Source organism: Cotesia glomerata, unplaced genomic scaffold (genome assembly GCF_020080835.1).
Source record: "Cotesia glomerata isolate CgM1 unplaced genomic scaffold, MPM_Cglom_v2.3 scaffold_13, whole genome shotgun sequence".
Classification (NCBI taxonomy): Eukaryota; Metazoa; Arthropoda; class Insecta; order Hymenoptera; family Braconidae; genus Cotesia; species Cotesia glomerata.
In genome coordinates, this window is record NW_025401664.1 from 425,895 (window position 1) to 448,485 (window position 22,591).

At 36.7% G+C, this 22,591-nt stretch overlaps 1 protein-coding gene and 1 long non-coding RNA gene across 2 annotated transcripts; both read right to left on the reverse strand.

Moving 5' to 3' along the window:
• Positions 1 to 5,053: 5,053 nt before the first annotated feature.
• Positions 5,054 to 6,026, reverse strand: LOC123273747. The gene is made up of 3 exons (XR_006511363.1): positions 5,794 to 6,026; positions 5,536 to 5,684; positions 5,054 to 5,301 (listed from the first exon to the last, which is right to left on the reverse strand). It is a non-coding gene; the product is annotated as an uncharacterized LOC123273747 (long non-coding RNA).
• A 10,555-nt stretch (positions 6,027 to 16,581) lies between these two features.
• Positions 16,582 to 18,806, reverse strand: LOC123273745. The gene is made up of 5 exons (XM_044741223.1): positions 18,411 to 18,806; positions 18,002 to 18,182; positions 17,725 to 17,926; positions 17,022 to 17,207; positions 16,582 to 16,941 (listed from the first exon to the last, which is right to left on the reverse strand). The coding sequence occupies exons 1-5, from the start codon at positions 18,485 to 18,487 to the stop codon at positions 16,727 to 16,729; spliced, it is 861 nt and encodes a 286-aa protein (XP_044597158.1). The 5' UTR covers positions 18,488 to 18,806; the 3' UTR covers positions 16,582 to 16,726.
• Positions 18,807 to 22,591: the final 3,785 nt, after the last annotated feature.

Genomic DNA, 22,591 nt, shown 5'->3' on the forward strand with positions numbered 1-22,591 from the left:
TAAAATACATACGACCAATGACATTGAATTGTCTTTTACGGGGTTGCCAAGATGAAATTTTCGTATCTTTATCTTTTTTAAAAACATAATGGTGGGGAATATCACTGTAAATATATTGACGAGCATTTGGGTCACGTTCATTTAATTTAAAATAATCAATTAGCATAGATTGATTCTGTATGGCTTCATGAAGATCGATATCGGTATAATCATCAGTAATAGTGATACTTTGTTGATTAGGTAAGTGTACCGGTAATCGGGTGACGGAATGACTTTTATCTTGTAGATCCTTTGATAAGGTTCGCCAAGCACCTTCAACGGGACCAACATAGCGAGCGTCAACAAAATTACGAATTTCATCATGATTTTTTACGGTACTGTTATTTATATTATTTTGCGAATTTTGATTTTGAACTCTCGTCGGCTCTGGTCTAGTATTCGGTATGCTTCCACCATTTTGCAAAGTTTGATTTTGAGTCCTCATTGGCTCCGGTCTAGTATTCGATATGCTTCCATTTATCGTTATTCCTGCTTTATCATGGCCTTTGTAAACATATTTATATAAGTATTTAACGGCTTTAATAGAAGATACAACTTCTACATTGATATGGCAATTAAAAGTTTTTAGTAAAGTCTTATTATACGGTACAACATGTCGGTTATCGAATATATGACCATGTCTTTCGAATATTATTCCTTCATCCCGACGACGATAATAAGGATATCCATTTTCGTCCATGGTTGTTTCATGTCTGAAACTCTTAGGGTATTTTTTTGAGCAGATATTGTTTATTAAACACCAATCTCCACAGGGACCATGCAACATATTCCTCGTAACAATATCAAATAAAGTAGGATCATTTAAAGGATTCGGGATCTCTGCTGATATTAACTTATTAACACGTTCAGATGTTGTTATTTTACAGCCAGCAGTTAATGTAACTAACATATGTAGATGTGGTAAACCGCGTTTTTGAAATTCAATAACCCAATTAAACGCAACCACTTGACCAAAGAGGTGTTGTTTCACGATCATGTCAATTAAAACATTTTTTTTAATGTTAAATACACGTGCAACCAAATCAGGTCTATCTGAAGCGCTTTGGCCTGGTAATAAATTTTCCGTAATTTCACGCCATTTCGGGTTACATGTCATAGTTATAAATAAATCAGGTTTGCGAAATTTACGAACAATAGACATTGCGTCTTGATAGTGTTGTATCATGTTACGTGGTGAACCCGAAAAACTCGATGGCAAAATAATAATTTTACCTATATTGGTGCCTGTATTGCTATCAGAATTCCGTGATTGTAAATGGTCTACCAAACCTTGATACGATTCGGCCCGCAATTTCTTTTGATTCAATTTACAATAATTCAATCTATCTTTTTCGATCTTTACATAACTATCGACAATCCACTGTTGCGTTAATCGACGTCCCATGAGAAATACATTGAAATCGTCCCAAATTGCTAATTTATATTTATAATAATCTGCACGGGTTATGTTTCTATTAGTTTTCATCGTATACGGTATCGACTTGTGCCAACCTCGATTACCATACGGATAAAAAAGAGGATAAACCCAAGGTTCGGTGTTTGGATCCATAGTACTTAAATATTGGAAAGATTTAGTAGTTTTATTTTGAATGGTAACATATGATTCGGGAATTTCACCGTCTGCTGTAGTTGAAAACACCGCAGCAACTTCATTGACTCTCTGAAAATTATAACGTCGTAGATCCATACCAGATCTTGGTTCCACAGCTCACCTTTGCCTCTGTTGTATGGTGGCCTCCGCTTAAGAAGAACATCAACATCAAGGCATTCCTAAAAGTCTACCGACTGTCGTTGCTAGGGATAACTGGGGCTCTAAGAACCACAGCTACCTTAGCAATGGGGGCGCTCCTGAACCTGGAGCCCCCGCATATCACTGCAGAAGCTCTTGCTATGAAAACAGCAATGAGATTGCTCTTTAACGGACACTGGACAAGGGCTAGAACAGGACCTGCAGCCAGCCGAAGGGACAGGGGTCTCGTCAGCCTCCCAACCCAAGGAGGAGACATGAGCCCTCGAAGCTACCACTTCAGACGTCAATATAAGGTCCTTATCCCAAGTAGGCAGGAATGGGACGAGGAAAACAAGAGCATCCTGTCCCATAGGGCTAGTCTGGTATACGGACGGCTCAAAAACGGACAAAGGGGCAGGAGCTGGAATTTATAGCAGTAGACCAAAAACAGAAATCTCTCTGCGGCTAGGGGACACTGTCGGTTTTCCAGACAGAGGTATACGCGATCTGGGCCTGTGTAGAGCACATTTCTAAGCTCAACCACAGGAACAAGCACGTATACATCTGTGCAGCGATAGTTGCGCTGCGCTCAGGGCACTAGAACAAACTGAAGTGTCCTCGAGACTAGTGCGAAAATGCATAGACTCCCTAAATGAATTAGCAGAGTATAACAAAGTCAAACTACTGTGGGTACCGGGCCATAGCGGGAACGCAGGAAATGACAAAGCAAATGAGCTGGCGAAAGTGGGAGCTCGTAAAGAGACCCCTGAACCAGTAATCAGCATAGCGGTGCCTTTTAGTCTCATAAAGCAACACGCTTCCCTATGGACTAACGACAAGTTTCAGGAAGTGTGGGCAGAGGCAAAAGGCATGATGGCATACGAGGGCACTTTTAAAGGACCCTCCAAGACATTAGGCTTGTCCTTGATAGGGCTGGACAAGAAGCTGCTAAGGCTAACTGTCGGGTATATCAGAGGACACTGGCTAACTCGGCAGGCATCTGAGACGCCTAGGCATCTCAGATCACTCGATGTGCCCCAGATGCTCTATCGGAGGAGGAAACTCCTCTACATCTAATCCTCCATTGCAGAAAACTAGCAACAGCCCCAAAGGACCTACTAGGCTTCTGCGATGGAGAGTCTATTGGATATAAAGGAGATTGGCGTGGGACAGTTGCTCACTTCTTGAAGCAGACAGGCCTGGCCAATCTCCAAGATATATAACGTAACCAACCTAGAAGGGCTGAGTACAATGGTCCAATAGGACTGAGTGCTTGGCTCAATGTCGGCTTCTAATATTCCCTCCCCTAATTCTAAAAAAAAAAAAGATCCATACCAGGTTTAATAGTAAAGATTAAATTTAATTCAGGTTCAATTACTTTTCCATCTAAATTAATTGTTGAATTATTTTGCAATACATCTTTCATCATTTGATATGACTGAGCAAAAATGTTATATTGCCGCAGTGTTGAATCAATCTCTTTTAAAAGATCTACATCACAACCAATATTTCTCTCAGATCTATACTGAGCTGATTCAGTCGGATCTATGATAAACAATTGTCCATAACTGGGAGATTCATTCGGAAGTGGATATAATGATGTATTCACTTGATAATAAATTTGTCCTTGTATTTTAAAACAATACGGCCCAGATCTTTGAGATGAAAAATTGGTCAAGTTTGCATTGAAAGACGCAAATGAAAATGAACTATTAAAATTTCTAATGCGTTCGAAAAAATTTTTTGATTTTGTATGAGTTCCCAAAAATAAAGATTTTAATGATTCAGGAAATTCTGGATGAGGTTCTAAGACTACTTCTCCATGACGACAGCAGTCGTTAAAAGAATTATGTCTATTAGCTACTTTTTCAGCAACAAAATGTTTCGCATTACAATGACGACACTTTACATTCATTTGACCTATGTAATGTTCTAGTGTACTATCAATACTGTCATTGTTATTCATTTGTCGTGGATTAGCATTATCGTTGAAAGTTTCAGTTGTCGTAACGTGAGAATATTCATTCGACATGCTATAATTATGATCACAATGACGATGTTGTGGTGACGTAGATTCCGGACATGACATTTCATAATAATCATGGTCAGAGCTAGAATATTGATTTGGGAAATTTTCAGGTGGTAAAAGTAATGAATTTGGAACCGTAAAAGACATACAAGCTGTATTACAATTTAAAATTGAGGAAGAACAGTAATCATGGTCAAAATTTTGAAAACGGTGTTCGGTGGTTGTAGGTAGTAATGAATTAATCGGTGTATAACAATTTTTTTGTAGTGGAGATTCTGATGGTAATGGAGCATCGTGAATAATAACATTGTTTTGATGGTTATTTTCTATAAATCTAAATGAAGATGAATTATTAGATGTTCCCGGATTATTTATTAAATTGTTTACTAAATCGTAAGAAGTTGGACTTAAAGGACGATTTACGGTTTCTAATGTTCTTATATTAGCAGTCTGTACATTGTTAGCAATATTTGTTGATGTAGACCGATTTGAAAATGGAACATTAATAACGTTTCGATTTTGTAACTGAATGTCCGCGACTCTTTGATGACGTATTCTTTTTTTTTCTCGTTCACACCGTTTTTTTTTATACACTCTTCTTCAACTGCTGTACGTATAATTTTTCTGCGACCCATTGTTATTTGAGAGTTAGCAATAAGAAAGAAAAAATTGCTTATTGTTGTCTTTGTTGACAAAAAATATCAGTTGTATATTGAATTAATACGCACAAGAAAATGTCGCAAAAGTTTTTCTTTTTATTTTTATTTACAGAATCATACGATAACAATACGATGTTTACATAAAATAATTATTAAAATAGTGTTGGAAATCAATATACTGAAAATTGAATTTATAAATGCTCTATAAAGTCGAGAAAAACAGTATCAAAACGACTCAATTACATATTAAATGCTTAATTAAAAATAAAAAATAATTCTTTATTCAAAAATAAAAATTATGTAAAATATTTAAAAACTGATATATTATTATTGACTTTACACAACAATGTAATTTATATAATTTTCGCTAATTACCGGAACTTAATTTAGATCGTTCAATTATTAATTTTATACAGTCTATATTTTATTTTCTTTTATCTAAAGTATTTAATCAATTGATTGCTTGCTTTTGTTTTTGTCAAATTCGTTAGTAATTTATATCTGTTTACTATTCAAAAATTAATGAATTGCTTAATAGTATAGGTTTTTTCCTTTGGTTATGGTTTTATTTTTTTCTTTAGTTTTTATTTTGGTTTCGGTTTTTATCTTGGTTTCGGTTCTTATCTTGGTTATGGTTATGGTTGTGGTTATGATTTTGGTTTTGTTTTTAGTTTTGAGATTGCTTTGTGTTTTAGATTAAATTTTGCTTTCAGTTAATATAAATGGTTCGACTCCTTTCTTTTGATTGAAATTTTCGATTCCAATTAGGGTTTTCCTTATGCGATGCTATATATGTATGGTGTGGTGACCAAGGTTGGCTGAACCTAAAATGAAAAAAGTTAAATAAATGTAATAAAAATAGAAAGTATAGATTGAAAAACAAAAATTATTAATAATTTGACAAATATTAAGAACTCTGAACTGAATTTATATATTTATGTATTGAATTAACAAAAAAAAATTAAAATCGTAGGTTATCCATTGATATATAGAGATTAATTGAATATTATAAAATATTCCATAAGGCATTCCGAGCAACTTTTTTTAATATTATTTACCTCGGGATTTCTGCCGGTCCAATTTTTCTCCACGTAGATAATTTATAAGATACTTTACGTAGTAAATAGCTTATGATTTTTGTTGAAAATACTGTGCTACAGTATGTCAATTGTTTATAATTTTTGTTCGATGAATTTATTCAGGCGCCCTGTGGAACAAAAGAAATAATTAAAAATGTCCAATCAATAGAAGGAACGATAATATTAATATTGCGGATTATCAACGTGTATTACATGCAAAGAAATATAAATACTTACATGTACACGAGAATTGTATAATTATTAAACAATTGACCAGTTGACAAATAGAATAAGTTAATTGAAACAACGAAACAATAAGATGCACGGCTAAGAACAACAAATTTAGTAGGTATTCTACAAATTGATATATCAACTTAATCAATTTAATGATGACAGCATTAATATTAGCGATGGATGAGTATAAATTAGATAATGGCGTATTATTATTTTTTTTCTATTTATTAATTATTGACTATAAAATTACTCTACAGAGGGCCTTCCGATAAGAATCATATTATTGTGTCATGAGTACAATGACTTAAACTTACAGCAAATACCTTAGTGAATCTCTGGCGGCTAAGAAATTATTTTTTTTTTCCCCCAAACAAATTGTTTGTTCTATTTGTTCATCAAAAATGATTATTTGTCTCTTTTACTGCCTTTGTATTTTGTATTTAATTTTGTTTGCTAATGAATTAAATCATCGTTAATAATCACGACGCATGCGCAAAATAATTTCGTCATACCATAGTGCTGTCGCCTTTGCAATATAAATAGTATAGTATGAGGAGTTTAACAAAAATAAAAACAATAAAGATTCTATAATAATTGAATATCATTATATAAATAGTATGAGTAGTTTAACAAAAATAAAAACAATAAAGATTCTATAATGATTGAATATCATTATTTCAGAGGTAATAGCAGCACTGAAGTGTAACAAAATCAACTTGCGCATGCGTCGTTATCAATTAGAAGTGTTTAAAAATGTGTTTTAAATTTAGTGGAAAACAGAATTAAATAAAAATGAACTCAGCAAATAAAACAAATATGAACGAACAAAGAACGAACTAAAAATGAAGGTGCAATGAGAACGTGAAGTTAATAAAAGACCGAAACCTCCAAAAAAATGGGACGCAACCCATCATTGGTTAAAATAAGGCGCGCGCACGAGCGCTTTTTGAACTTTAAGTAGATGATATTAATAGTTACTTGATGAACATTACTACATATAAAAATATTTCATATCAGTAATTATAAGAAAAATTATTTTCAGAATACACGTTAACATATTATTGTTTTACAAAATACCAAAGTAGTGATATGTTAATTTTAATGATGAACGAATAGAATAAAAATATTCGTTTGATGATGACAATTTATGAAATTAATTAAGCCATCACTCAAACAAAAAAAGAGTAAAAGAGCGGAATAATGAAAAATGTAAATGGTTTGATACGACAAAGAAAATATTGATAATAGAAAATAATGTCTCCAAGAGAAGTCGGAGAAAATTGAATTTCTTAAAAAAAATGTCGCTTTAAATTTTTTGTTAGGACCAATAGGATAGCCGTGCTTTCGAAATTAGTAGTTTCACAGTAAGCTAAAATTTGTATCATTGATTAAGAATCACAATTTTGGAATTTCAGTGAGAATATTGGACGTATAAAAAAATTTTCAAATAAAAGTTATCCAAAATTTAATTTTATAAAAAAAGTGTCTCCTATAATTTTTTGTTTTGACCAATAGAAAAGCCGTACTTTCCAAATTAGGAGTGTCACACTGAACTAAAATTTGCATCATTGATGAAGATTGTTAATTGTGAAATTACGGTCAAAATATTCGTCGTATAAAAATATAATAAGTAATAAATATTGTAGAAAATTAAATTTCCTACAATGTTTATTAAATAATTTGTTTTATAAAAGTAATATTTTCCTCGTTATATTAAGAATTCATCTTTTTCATTCTAAAATTAAGGCAAAACTCTTGACCTTAATTGCTATTGATAATAAATAAATAATTCCCGTGTAAAAAAGTTGCGGGATTCCGCCGGTAATCCGCAGGTGATCCGCAGGGGATCCGCTGAATATCATGTGGAAGTCATATTTTGACACAAATAGGAATTCTAAATGCATTCCGGATGAATTCCGGATGAATATCCAAAAATAATATGGAAAGAAAGTTAGTGATAGATTGTAATGATTTTATTATAAATCGAGACGTAGAATAAGAAATATTAAAAAAAAGAAATTATCACTAACAAAGTAATATTTTGAGCTATTAAAAAAAAATTAATTTTTAAATAATAAATTTGTACCGAATTTTAATGAAGAGTTATCCGATTGTTGATAAGCTTCGCCTCGGACAACAATTACATGTGATCTGAGACATTTCTTACTTTACTTCCCTCGGTGTGTAATATACTATCCGAAAAAAAACAGTTTCACTCTAAAAAAATCGCGCCAAGTCCACGTTCATAAGACTATAAGAAAAAAAAATTTTTTTTTTCTTTACAAAAAGATATAAAATAAAGTTATTCCAAAAAAACCATTTTAAAAAAATTTTTTTTTTTAAGATTTCTCAAAATCTAGCGAACCGAATTAATTAAAATTTTCACGAAATTTAATGGCAATGATACTCTTTGGGTCGCTACTAATCTCGATCCAATCAGTTAAGCCGTTCAAAAGTTATAAGAGGTTTACACACACACACACACACACACACACACACACACACACACACACACACACACACACACACACACACACACACACACACACACACACACCACATGTCTCAGATCACATGTAATTGTTGTCCGAGGCAAAGCCGATGTCAACAAACATATGATCTGAGGCTTTCTTATTTATTTCCCGTGGAGTGTATACTATTTTTTTGCTGGACGAAGGCAGGAAGCGGCAACTTTGTTTAGCGCAGCGGGCTGAAAGTTGACGCTTTCTGCCTGTCGAGCAAAAAAAATTTTTTGAACAATCTATCACTAGAACTATATTTCTGTACACTGTAAAAAATGTTTGTTATTAACTAACATATTTATTATTCTAGTTTTAAGAACAAATTTTGTTTATGTTCGTTATTAATTAACACCTAAGTTTATCAAGATCGTGTTGCCAGCATGCTAAATCCTTTATTTGTGTTTTTTAATTAGTTTTTTTTAATTATCCTAAATAATTTATAGTTAAATATATATACAATAATGTTTCTAGAGTTGAAATAATATAACAGCCTTTTTAATAAACAACTTGATGTAGACATTTTGTACTTGTCCCACCAGTCACAAATGTCTGTCCCACCAATTACAATAAAAAAAATTTTTGCTACGTAGGTAAACAGTCTAATTCTTCATAATATTGAATGTTTGTAGGATAAATTTTTTATTGAGAGGGAAGTATTTTTTTTAAACTTAGTGATCGAACTGAAATTGGACTTAAAGTATACCAGTTTTTTAAGTTTTTTAAGTTTTTTAAGTTTCATAAAGAATCTTCGAGTTTAAATTGATAGATAAAAAAATTTCGGAGTAATTCCGAAAAAAGACTTTTTTCGGTTTTCTTTCCTCAACGATAACTCACGAACGAATCGATCGATTTTGACCGCACTGGCGGCGATCGACGTGATTTTTTTATGTTAAGAGCTGATTAGTTTTCGAAATTGATCAGTAAAGCTGTTTATAAGGTATTCCAAAAAACCCCCATTTAAAAAAATTTTTTTTTGTAGTTTTTTTGCGATTTCTCAAAATCTATCGGTCCGAATCGTTCCAACGTATATTGAAAATCTAAGTTCAGTCAAGCCCTTTCGAATAGCACACACACACACACACACACACACACTCTCGGGAAAGAAGAGATACTGCTACCGGGCACGTCTCCCCGAGCGGATGGGAGAACGCTCGCTGTCCTTGGATGACACTTAATCTCTTAGTTGATGAGGTACAGCGGGTAGGAGCCAAACAAAATACGCTCCCGTGGACAAAACTCCCCTTTAATGGGTTGGTCGCACTAACTGACCTAACAAGACGATCGTTCTCTGCTGTGACCCACTGGGAGTGACCGGAACCTGTATCGTAGTTTCCGACGATGCAGGCCACGGCTGATGTGAGCTTGCTCTACCGAGGTGTAAGTTGCAGCAGTGGATCAGGAGCCAGCCACTTCGGGCCTTGATCAGGAAGTACGCAGTGAGTGTTAGAGATCGGAATCTTCACCGCTCCGAGCGAGTCTAGTCCGTCCGTGTATTCCGGGACTGGCTAAGTGTCGGCTAGGCCTCAGGGAACTGGGGTAGGAGTACTATCTCCGAGGGTACACCCGTTCCTAGTTATGGCAACCCGCTCCACTCCGTACGATGCGCTGGTAAATTAAAAAGTATGAGTAATGCACAGGAAACAAACAAGAGTGAAAACGGGCCTCATGCCCAGCAAGACGCACTGCTACTTAGTGCAAAGATGAAGAGGACAGATGCGCTGGCACATCTGGAGAAGCTAGTCTGTGGACTGCAGGACTTTCTCCAAACCAAGCAAAATGTCCACAAGGAGATCAAGTCGAAGTCGACGAACATCTGCAGTGCCCTTAGAAGGTTCAAAAAACTGGACCAAGAATGGCAGGAAATCCAACAACAACACGGTAATATCGTGATGAAGACGAGTGTGACAGCGGTTCCACCAGCAAAAGCCGACACGTTTGTCGAGGAGATGGACACAGGTGGCGAGGGTGACGTCGAGTCAGTTGTCGGAGACGGAGAGGCAACTGGAACTGAAATCAGGCCTGGGAAAAGGAAAGAACGAAATTCCCCAGACTCAATGACCAGCCGTACTAAGAAGAAGAAGGACCTTAAACCAAGTCCCCCGAAAAACGCGGTAACACAGAACGGCGGAAAAAAGGAGGTGAATGAATGGCAAAAAGTCCAGTCAAGGAAGTCCAAGAGAGAGCAAGCAGTAGAAAAGCTCCAGAAGCAACCGCCGGAAGAGTCCAGGCCAGAGCCTAATCGGAAAGAACCGCGCAAACGGATTAGGCCGGACGCACTGATCATCCGCCCCGCAGAGACGGCAAAGTATGCTGAAATTCTGAAGCGAATAAAGCAGGACGTCCCTGACGAACAGGTCCGTACTACAGTGGATAAGATCCAAAGAACTAGGACCGGGAGCTTGCTGATTACGCTTTCGAGGAAGAGCGCTGACCGAGGCCAAGCCTTACAGAAGACCATCGCGGACATCATCCAAGAAGACGCGAAGGTAATCTGCAAAGGGCCACAGGAAGACGTCGAAATCCGAGATCTTGACGGTACCACAACCAAGGAGGATATTCAGGCTGCATTGCAAACGGAAATCGGAGAAACCTGCGAGATACCACTAGGGACAATTAAGATTCATAAGGCCTACAGAGGTACTCAGACAGCTGTTGTGACACTACCAGCAGCTGCAGCGTGCAAGATATTGGCAGGAAGCGGTAAAGTCCGGATCGGCTGGACCAACTGCCGAATCAGAGCTACGAGGAGACCAATCCAATGTTTCAAGTGCTGGCACTTTGGACATCTTGGATCCCAGTGCAAGAGCAATGTGGATCGGTCTAAGCTATGTATTAGGTGCGGACAAGAGGGACACAAGATTGCTGAATGCAAAAACCCAGCGAAATGTGTATTATGCGCGGATCAAAGTGCGGAGAACTCGGCTCATCATGCCGGCGCATCCAGGTGCCCAGTATTTAAAGAGGCACTCCAGAAGATAACAAACAAACAGACATGAAGATATTGCAGCTAAACCTAAACCATTGCGAAGCTGCACATGATCTGCTTATGCAAACAGCAAGAGAACTAGAGTTAGACTTAGTAATGATAGCAGAGCCATATAGATACCTGAATACCCAGCCTTGGGAATCTGACAGCACCACCAAGGCTGTCATCTGGTCTTGTGGTAAGCATCCCTTCCAGAGTGTAGTTAACAATAATAATGCCGGCTTTGTAGCAGCAACAGTTAACGGCATCCGTTTCTACAGCTTTTATGCACCACCTAGCCTATCCATTGTTGAATTCACTGAATTCTTGGACAAACTGACCGAGGACGCCAAGCAGCATTATCCGGTCGCGATTGCCGGTGACTTCAACTCCTGGGCAGTAGACTGGGGCAGCAAGCAGACAAATGCGCGAGGAAAAGCACTCCTAGAAGCTTTCTCTACACTAGATGTAGTCCAGCTCAACAGTGGTGATACGCCAACCTATACTAAAGGGGAAGCAAGCTCTATTGTAGATCTCACTTTCGTCAGCAGCAGCCTCATCAGTGGGAAATACGACTGGAAGGTGATGGATATCTACACAGCCAGCGACCACAAGGCAATTCTCTGGGAAATATTACATGACCGGAATACAAGAAGACCAATCAAGTCACTCTATACCATTGGATGGAAAGTGAAGTCTTTTGACACAAGCACATTGATAATAGCCCTGAATAGTGAACCGATTACTACTGGACCCGCAGAAGAAATGACCAAGGACCTGATGAAAAGAGTTGTCCAGGCCTGTGACGCAAGTATGGTCCGGAAATGCAGCATAAGCCAACGCCCGGCAGTACACTGGTGGAACGACCACATCAGCGTTCTTCGGAAAGAGTGTCTAAAGAAAAGGAGAATATCCCAGCGTGGCTATCGACGACCTAACTCTGCGGAGCTGGTCGCAGAGTACAAAAAAGCCCGTCGATTACTGAACAAACCCATCAAGGATAGTAAGAGGCAATGCTGGAAAGAGCTCATCAACGAGGTGGACAAAGACCTGTGGGGTAGGCCGTACAAGGTGGTCATGAATCACCTAAAAGTCAAACAAATGCCGGCACCCACATGCCCACAACTTCTGCAGAGAATCGTTACCGCGCTGTTTCCGCAGCAACGCGAGCTTCACTACCAGCTAGCTCAAGGAGAACTGGAGGACATTCCAACTGTCACGGAAGAAGAACTGACGGAGGCTTGCAACCGCGTAGGGAATAATAAAGCACCGGGATTAGACGGAATCCCTAACATTGCCTTAAAAACAGCTATAAAGGCAGCACCGGCATTATTCCTGGATGTTTACAACACCTGCCTCAAAGAAGGGATTTTTCCTCGAAAGTGGAAACAGCAACGGTTAGTGCTGCTTCCTAAAGGGAAAAAGCCACCGGATGAACCGTCATCTTACCGCCCACTTTGCATGCTAGATACAGCGGGTAAGATATTCGAACGCATAATTCACCAGAGAATTGAAGCAGTAGTCGACCCACTCCTGGCAGACAATCAGTATGGATTCCGGAAAGGACGATCAACCCTGGACGCAATCAAACTGGTTGTTGATACGGCCAAGGAAGCAATCGCAGGAACCAGATGGAAGGGTGGAACGAAGAAGTATTGCCTGGTGGCGACCCTAGACATCAGAAATGCCTTCAACTCCGCCAATTGGGAATGCATCATGCAGGCCCTCAAAGAGAAGAATGTACCAGAATACCTTCTTAAGATCGTAGCAAGCTACTTTGAAAACAGGGTCCTGAAGTATGACACGAAGAACGGTCCAAGGGAGTATGCTATTTCTGGAGGTGTACCACAAGGTTCAGTTCTAGGCCCGCTCCTGTGGAATATTATGTATGACGGCCTATTAAGACTAACTCTGCCAAGAAACGTCAAACTCGTAGCATATGCAGACGACGTAGCCGTAGTGATCGTTGCCAAACATCTTGACGAGATAAACCATGTGTTCGATCTCACTTTCGAGCGCGTTAACCGGTGGATGGACGCAGTGAACCTGCAACTGGCGCAACACAAAACTGAGGCAGTGCTTATTACCAGCAATGGTAGAGACAATTAAGCTGAAAGTCGCCGAACAAGAAATCACATCACAACCTTATATTCGATATTTAGGAGTGATGCTTGATGCCCGACTCAACTTTAAGCAGCAGGTAGAACACGTCAGTGCCAAGGCGTCAGCAGTGGGAACAAGTCTAGCACGACTGATGCCGAACATCGGAGGGCCAAAGCAGAGCAGAAGGGTACTGTTATCATCTGTAGTCACATCGGTGCTTACATATGGTATATCTATTTGGACCAACGCTCTCGAGATGCAAGAATCATGGAGGAAGGCTGGACCAGTATACCGACGGTGTGCCTTAAGAGTCGCCAGCGCCTTCCGCACAATATCCGAGGAAGCAGTGTGCGTTATTTCCGGAACTCTGCCTCTCAGAGTCCTCGCTGAGGAAAGACGGAACCTTTATCATCGTAAAAGGTCAACTACACTAAGCGCTGAAGAGCTCAGAACTGAAGAACGGCAAAACAGCTTCGACCGATGGCAGCTCCAGTGGGACGCTGCAGAAAAAGGAAGATGGACGTATCGTCTTATACCGAGGATCGACGACTGGCTGAACCGGAGTCATGGAGAGGTTAACTACTACCTTACGCAGATGTTGTCAGGACACGGCTGCTTCCGAGCCTATCTTCACCGCTTTAAGCACGACGATTCTCCGGAGTGCCCATCCTGCCCAGGTGTCGCTGAAGACGTGGAGCACGTGATCTTTGCATGTCCTCGTTTTAACCAACAGCGCGATGAATTAGAGAAGATCGTAAATAAGAGAATTCAACCGGAGACAATAGTAGAAGACATGCTGTCATCAGAAGCTGTGTGGAACGACAACAGCACCTTTGCCACTATAGTGCTTACAGAGTTGCGGTCCATCGGGAGAAAAAGAGCAAAACACAGAAACTAGAAGGGGGATAAAAATACAAAACATCTTAGCCACCAGAAGGAAGAGCGGCAGCTAATTCCTCCCCCCGCGAAGAAATGCCTTACGGCGGTACCATGGGGGATCAGAGGATAGAAGAGAAAGGGGTTTAGGGTTTAGTGGGTAGGGGCGTTAGTGTCGAGTTAGTATGACGCTGCGTCGAGTCGCCACATATCCAGGCCAAACAGCTATGCCTAGAATCCGTAAAAAGGATTCCCCCCCCTACAAAAAAAAAAAAAAAAAAAAACACACACACACACACACACACACACACACACACACACACACACACACACACACCACATGTCTCAGATCACATGTAATTGTTGTCCGAGGCAAAGCCGATGTCAACAAACATATGATCTGAGGCTTTCTTATTTATTTCCCGTGGAGTGTATACTATTTTTTTGCTGGACGAAGGCAGGAAGCGGCAACTTTGTTTAGCGCAGCGGGCTGAAAGTTGACGCTTTCTGCCTGTCGAGCAAAAAAAATTTTTTGAACAATCTATCACTAGAACTATATTTCTGTACACTGTAAAAAATGTTTGTTATTAACTAACATATTTATTATTCTAGTTTTAAGAACAAATTTTGTTTATGTTCGTTATTAATTAACACCTAAGTTTATCAAGATCGTGTTGCCAGCATGCTAAATCCTTTATTTGTGTGTTTTAATTAGTTTTTTTTAATTATCCTAAATAATTTATAGTTAAATATATATACAATAATGTTTCTAGAGTTGAAATAATATAACAGCCTTTTTAATAAACAACTTGATGTAGACATTTTGTACTTGTCCCACCAGTCACAAATGTCTGTCCCACCAATTACAATAAAAAAAATTTTTGCTACGTAGGTAAACAGTCTAATTCTTCATAATATTGAATGTTTGTAGGATAAATTTTTTATTGAGAGGGAAGTATTTTTTTTAAACTTAGTGATCGAACTGAAATTGGACTTAAAGTATACCAAGGTAAGAGAGAAGAATTTTTCGATGTCCCACCACTCACACTCAGTCAAATGATAATTACGAGAAACTCAAAAAGTAATCGAGGTTTTTGACAAAGGGATGTTGTTAATTAGTTATTCTTCTATATTATGAGATGAATTTCACTATTGTATAAGTTTTAGTCACATAATTATAGCTTATAATTGATGGAATTTCAGAGTTATAAATAATAACACGGAATAGTGTAAAACAGTTAATTACACCGTGTTAAATTTATACAAGTGTTTACACCGACTTTTCACACTTACACGACGGTGTAAAAGTCTCTGGGTCCATCTTTTACACCGAAATTTTTTACAGTATACTATCTTTGTGTATTCATCAGGATTTCATCCGGAATTCATTTAGAATTCTTATTTGTGTCAAAATATGACTTCCACATGATATTCAGCGGATCACCTGCGGATCACCTGCGGATTACCGGCGGAATCCCGCAACTTTTTTACACGGGAATATTTTGACAATTGTCCATTAGTCTTTATATCCTAGCAATTAAGTTGAGCTGACGAATGACAATTCCGACAATTTCAACATTTTTATTTAAATCAAACATATTTTATTTTATATTTTGACAATTGTCCATTAGTCTTTATATCCTAGCAATTAAGTTGAGCTGACGAATGACAATTCCGACAATTTCAACATTTTTATTTAAATCAAACATATTTTATTTTATTGAATTTATTAAAATCAAACATTTATCAATTTATTCATTAATTTATCAAATCTCGCTAAGCAACGCTTAGCATACGTAATGTAATACAAAAAAATCATTAAATTATTAATTAAGACATAAGTTATTATCTTGTTAAAAATCACTTACAGATTTAGAAACATAAGTTAATATATGACATAGATTATTTAAAATACTTATTAAAATTATGACACTTATTATAACGTATGCTAATCTCTTAATCATATCGATTAATTATATTAATCAGTCGTCGTTTATAATTTATCTTATAAATAATAGAATTATTTTTACCGCTGCTATTATTAAGTATTATTAAATAATCAGGTCACTTGTTCCATTATCACAAGGTTACGAAACACAATCAGTTATAATATTGTAGGTTAAACCTGTTTCAATTGTTAAATAAAACGCAAAGAACTTATCTGTCGAATAATGTAAGATCCCTGATTGAAAAAAAGTATTGAGACAAAGAAAAAAGTATTGAAAAGTATTGGTTTTCTAGTCAATCCAATACTTTTCAATACTTTTTTCTTTGTCTCAATACTTTTTTTTTATTCAGGGATGCTTGTAGAAATTTTTAGCCATGCACATTAAATTATTTAAATTAAAAATCTCATATCAAGGCAAAAAAATATTAAAGAAAAATCATAAATTTGAAGATATTAAATGATATGACAGTCATATCAAAATAGAACGCTAAAAAAACAAGTAAAAAGGGTTTCCAAAATAATTCAAATCAAAATTAGGCGAGTCGCGAGACATTTAAGATTTATGCCTTTTTTTTTGGCAGCTTTCTCCTTCTCGGCAATGTCAAAAGTGAAGTCGACTTTCCTTTTGCTTGGTGGACGCCGTCCCATTGGACTTAATATTTCGGGAGCCAGTACTGCAACGTCACTGCAAATCTGAACATCGTCTATTGACGTCACCTTTAAACAGGGCGGTCCAGCTAATTGAATAGAAAGTAGAATAAATAGGAGAAACAAATTTCAAGCTATAAAGTCAAAATAAATCAATAAATAATCTCACTGGCATTGGTAGCAACTACTCCTGTCATTTTTAAGAAAGTCCCTTTTGGGATTTTTGTGGATGACGGGTTGAATTTCTCGATTTTAACCGGCAGCCGTGTCTCACCATCGACCAAAACACCCGCACCGTAAATTGATCCATATGACTTAATGGGGTCGAACTCCTGCTTCAAATACCCTTGTACACCTGGAATGTTTTAGAACAAAATTAATTAATATAAGACTAAGTTGAAGAAAAAAAAAACAAAAAAAAAATAAAAGCTTACAAATAGTTGATGAAAATTTAATTTTATAAAAATAATGTCACTTATAATTTTGTGTTAGGACCAATAAGAAAATCGTAATTTCAAGATTACGATTCTCGGTATCAGCTAAAATTTGATCATTGATTAAGAATCACAATTTTAGAATTTCGGTGAAAATATTGGACGTATAAAAAAATTTTTCAGATAAAAGTTATCCAAAATTTAATTTTATAAAAAAAGTGTCTCTTATAATTTTTTGTTTTGACCAATAGGAAAGCCGTACTTTCCAAATTAGAAGTGTCACAGTGAGCTAAAATTTGTATCAAAATATTTTCCAAATAAAAGTTGTCCAAAAGTTGATTTTATAAAAAAAGTGTCTTCTATGGATGTTTGCTATAAGCAACTGTAAGCAATAGGAAAGCCGTAATTTTACATTTTAGATACAAAATAAAAACTTACAAACAGTTGCATCCAAATCCTTGAAATAGATCATCGGTAAATCAAGTACCTGAACAGGTTCAACGAAGATCTCAAACTTTTCATCAAAAATTGTAACTGTTGATGCCGATGTAATGTACAATTCGAGAAGTGAGATTCGATGAGCAGGGTTGTTAAACGCTACATTTCCGGGGGTTACTTTTCCACGTTTAATCTCGATTATCTGAAACAATTTAAAATTTCAATAAATACATTAAACGTATGATTTTATATGAAAAAAAAATAAAACTATACTTACTGTTCTATCGTGGATAATGGGTGAATTCTTCTCTGCATCTCTACCCCAGAAAACTGCGCGTACACGTTTCGTACCTCCATTGTCGATTACAATTTTGTACAATGGGACGAGTTTTCCTGGATATTTGCTAGATGTTACCATTTTGGTCCCTTCAATGGCATTCACATAACCTTTAAGCTCGCTGAAAATAGAATTAAAATGAGGAAATTATTTTATTAAAATTTAAATTAAATATCTCGCAATAAATTATTGAATACGGTTCTTATATTATTATTATTATTATTATTATTAGCATTTTTATTATAAATGGAAGATATACAATCTTAGCGATTAATAACAAAAATTTCAAACACGTGCTCGCGAATTTCTTTCATGCAGTAATTTTTTATTTAATTAAAAAAATACTTACACACTCTCGTCTCCGACGACCCATTCATCAATTTCTTCATCATGGGTAAACGATGCAATAAGCGATTGAGCGGACATAACTCGATTTTTTTTTTTTAACAGCACAATGAATAAAAACTTGAATCGTCTCGAAGTACCGGGAGATGTTATTCCGTCGACGGTCCAAGGAGAAAGAAGGAATTGAGTATATAGTATAAGGGCTTATGTATCGTTCTGCGTTTCTATTCGTTAATAAAATTATCTGCGAAAAGTTACCAGATCTTGAATTGTATAGTTACTGCAGCCCCTAAATGCATAAGTACATATGTTCACTCAATACAATGCTCTCTCAAAAAAACAGGTCAAGTGGGATAACGTCCAGCGGGACGCTTATGTATATTCACGTTATTTCTTAATTTGCATAATATAATCTATATATATATAAGCCAATTTGACTTTTATGCTAGGTTTTTAAGTTTTAGTAGATTATATAGTAGATTAAATATATTTAGCAGATTATATTTATATTTATTTTATCATAAATAATAATTAATGCTAGGTGGAGCCAGTACTAACTTTACATAAGTATCGGGTGGTCACAAGTATTTTTAATTTATGCTAGATGGAGCCAACAACCTTACTTTTATATTATATAGTGTATATAGTATATTATATTTTATTATATAGTATATAGTATAATATAGTATATATAGTATATAGTATAATATAGTATATTATATAGTATATTTATATAGTATATGTTACTGTTTACATGTTATACTCTACATGATATATTATTGTGTCATTTATGTATATTATATTTACGTTCAACCAATCAGGTTACGAATAGTTTGCAACACATATTTGTTATACATTTCATGTAAATTTTATTATAGGATAGCCTAATTTAATTAAATTTGGTGATGCACCAGAATCCAACATCATGATGACATCACCGATTTTGGATGATTTACCTGCTATAGAGTATGGTAAATTATCCAAGTCTAAATCTAAATCTATTTTATTTATTCGGAATCTGTTTCGGCTGTCACTTCCTGGATCATATTCACAGGTTGTGACGGCCGATTGTTTCTTCCCGCATCCCTGGGAAAAGACGTTTGTGAGACTGTTTGTAGGTAATTAGCAGTTTGTTGTAATACCCGACAGTCTTCGGTGTTATGACTGTTATTTTTGTGATAGTCGCAGTATTTGTTAGTTCGAAATTGATTAGCTTGGGATTGATTTGGCGGTTGATTAGCGGAGATTCGGTTCATTAATTGACTCGGGATATACCGTCGATTAGGATTTTCCTCGCAATACCTAGCGGTGTGTCCCCGGCCCCCACATAATTGACATCGTACATTCGCGTAAGGGTTTTCCTGTGTCGCGACGTTAATTTGTGGACAATTTTTCGCGGTGTGTCCCTTCGTGAAACAAACTTGACACGTTATGTCCGGGCAATTCTTGGCAAAATGTCCGGGTTTCTCACATTTACGACATATATCTTGATCATTCGAATTATTAGGTTTAGTACTATTACCGTTTGGATTTTTGTTTTGACCCACGGGTTTATTTGGTGCGGATTTCCCGGGCGTCTCGACAGCGAAATTCACGGTTCTGTTACCCTTACCCGCGTCTTCCTTTTTCGGTTCTTTCTTCTTCTCCGAATTGGGATCGCGGCGTAGTTCCTTACAGGCATTCAATTTCTTTTCAATTTTGATTGCTTTCGCGAGGGCTTCCTCTACATTAGCGCATGCCGTCATGCGTTGGTCGATTTCATTATTTAGGTTTTGTACGAAACATTCAGCGATAGAATTTTCGATTTTCTCTTTAAAATCATCCACCGCGGCAACGGTTGCATCCGGTTTGTCAGCTTTATAGCATTCGGTTATTTCGCGCCCCTTTTTCCGCAATCGATTCGCGAAGTCAACTACCGATTCTCCATCTTTCGTAAATTTTTTTTATGCGGTGGTCAAAAGGGCGAACGTCTCCGGAATAGTAGAATTGAATGAGGCTTTTACTTTGCTACCGAGTTTAAGATTGTGTTTCGGTTTAATCGTTTTTAGAGGTAAGCCTGGCAGTAGATTATGACTTCCCTGAGTTCGTAACGCCCGTTTGTCGTCATCCAACATTTGTTCGCATGGTCCGATTTTTACTCGCGGTTTTTATAATACGGAAGTATGTTAGCTAACCTAAAGATTCTTAATCCCGATACCTAATCTAAATCAATAATTGGTACCCAGCCTGTTCCGTCTACCTTGAGAGATAGGGGATAAGGTTTTGGGCTTAAGATTTGAGTTTTTGGTATTATTATCTTTACCCCCTTTTTGTTGGGTCGTTTAGTACTTTTGCGGGGTAACTTTCCTTTCCTTAGTTTTTCCCCTCTTACTAGTAACCCTAAAGGATCTGAATCCGGAAATCGTACCCGTGGTAAATATAAACCAGTATCTATCTCCTCCTCAGAATTATTCAATATTACTATTTTTAGACGACGCTGGACCCTTCTAATGTTAGTTATTTGAGGTAGAGGTATATTTTCAACTACCTTTTCATTTTCTTTAGAATTTTGTAATTTTTCGCGGCTTCGTCGTGCCTGTATACGACGGCCTGCTCTATGTCCTCTCTTTTTTGGCATAAGATATTAGACAGTTAGGGCCAGTGCGCTTTAGTAAGCGCATCCGGCGAGAAATACAAACGAAAATAGAGCTAGTGCGCTATAGAAAGCGCGCCCAGCGATAGGTGTAGTAATAGTTCTCAAATAGAAAAATTAGAGCTAGTGCGCTTTAGGAAGTGCGTCCAGTTAGAAATACAATAGATAATTCTCAAATAGAAAAATTAGAGCTAGTGCGCTTTAGAAAGCGCGTCCAGTTAGAAATACAATAGATAATTTAGAAAAATTAGAGTTAGTGCGCTTTAGAAAGCGCGTCCAGTTAGAAATACAATAGATAGTTTTAGAAAAATTAGAGCTAGTGCGCTATCGAAAGCGCGTCCAGCTAAAAATACAATAGATAATTCGGAAAAATTAGAATAAGTGCGCTTTAGAAAGCGCGTCCGAATAAAATAGATAATTTAGAAAAGTTTGAGCTAGTGCGCTTTAGGAAGCGCGACCAGCTTAGAAATAATTAGATAAATTAGACAAATTAGGGCTAGTGCGCTTTAGGAAGCGCGACCAGCTTAGAAATAATTAGATAAATTAGACAAATTAGGGCTAGTGCGCTTTAGGAAGCGCGACCAGCTTAGAAATAATTAGATAAATTAGGGCAAGTGCGCTTTAGGAAGCGCGACCAGCTTATAAATGCAATAGATAGAATAGATAGTTAGTTTAATACCTTTTCCGATTTATTATTTCGTTTTCCAGACAAAATTATTTAAGTCCCTGTTCGAGCGCCAATTTGTTACGTCCAATTTTGGACTTAATTAATTAATTTATTTTTGGCCCAAGCCTTTCGGCCTATAGACCGGGATCTTAATTTTAATTTTGTCTGGAAAGGTTATGTTAATTAATACGATTAGAATTTTCGGTTATTTATTTATTTATTTATTCATTTCCTTATTATAGACCCAACAGCTTACGCCATTGACAGGGTCACTTACATATACAAAATAATCGGTGTCCTTATAAATATGATAAACTTAAAGCTCAAAATAATGACATTGTACGGTGCAACTTACATGGTTATATATAAAAAAAAGTGAGAAAAGTAGATGATTAATTAGTATAATGTTATAATGAAATAAAGAGTTACTGAAACCTGGTAAAGTCTAAATTTTAATATTATAGACTTGCTATTCCCTCATAGAAGTAAGAATAGACGCCAAAGCACCGATCGTAATGGGTTGATTGAATCCAAAGAGATCAAGTGCTCTATCAGTATTATTAGCTAATAAGTTGCATATCAATGCCAATCTGAGCACCGGCGCTGACCTTTCAAAAGACGATCGAGCAGTACGCGTGTAAAAAAGTTGATAGGATCTAGAGTTCCTGGGAGGAATATAGAAAGGTAGTTGTTCAAGAATTCTAGGGCAGTCAATATGTCCACGTATTAAATTTTTTACGAACATAAAGGCAACGCAAATTCTCCTCTCCTCCAGTGAAAGCAAACCTGAGTCTATACATAGCTCGTAATAGTTCACACCAGTCACTGGGTAAACACCGTGTTCTTTAAAACTTAAATACTTGAGAAATTTACGCTGTATTTTCTC

Excerpts from the sequence above, each read along its gene's own strand:
- LOC123273745 (XM_044741223.1), bottom strand. The coding sequence starts at position 18,487 with ATGTCCGCTCAATCGCTTATTGCATCGTTTACCCATGATGAAGAAATT. Across the intron at positions 18,183-18,410 it reads GTCGTCGGAGACGAGAGTGT|CGAGCTTAAAGGTTATGTGA; the intron begins GTAAGTATTTTT and ends TTCTATTTTCAG. Across the intron at positions 17,208-17,724 it reads GGATTTGGATGCAACTGTTT|GTGTACAAGGGTATTTGAAG; the intron begins GTAAGTTTTTAT and ends AAAACATTCCAG.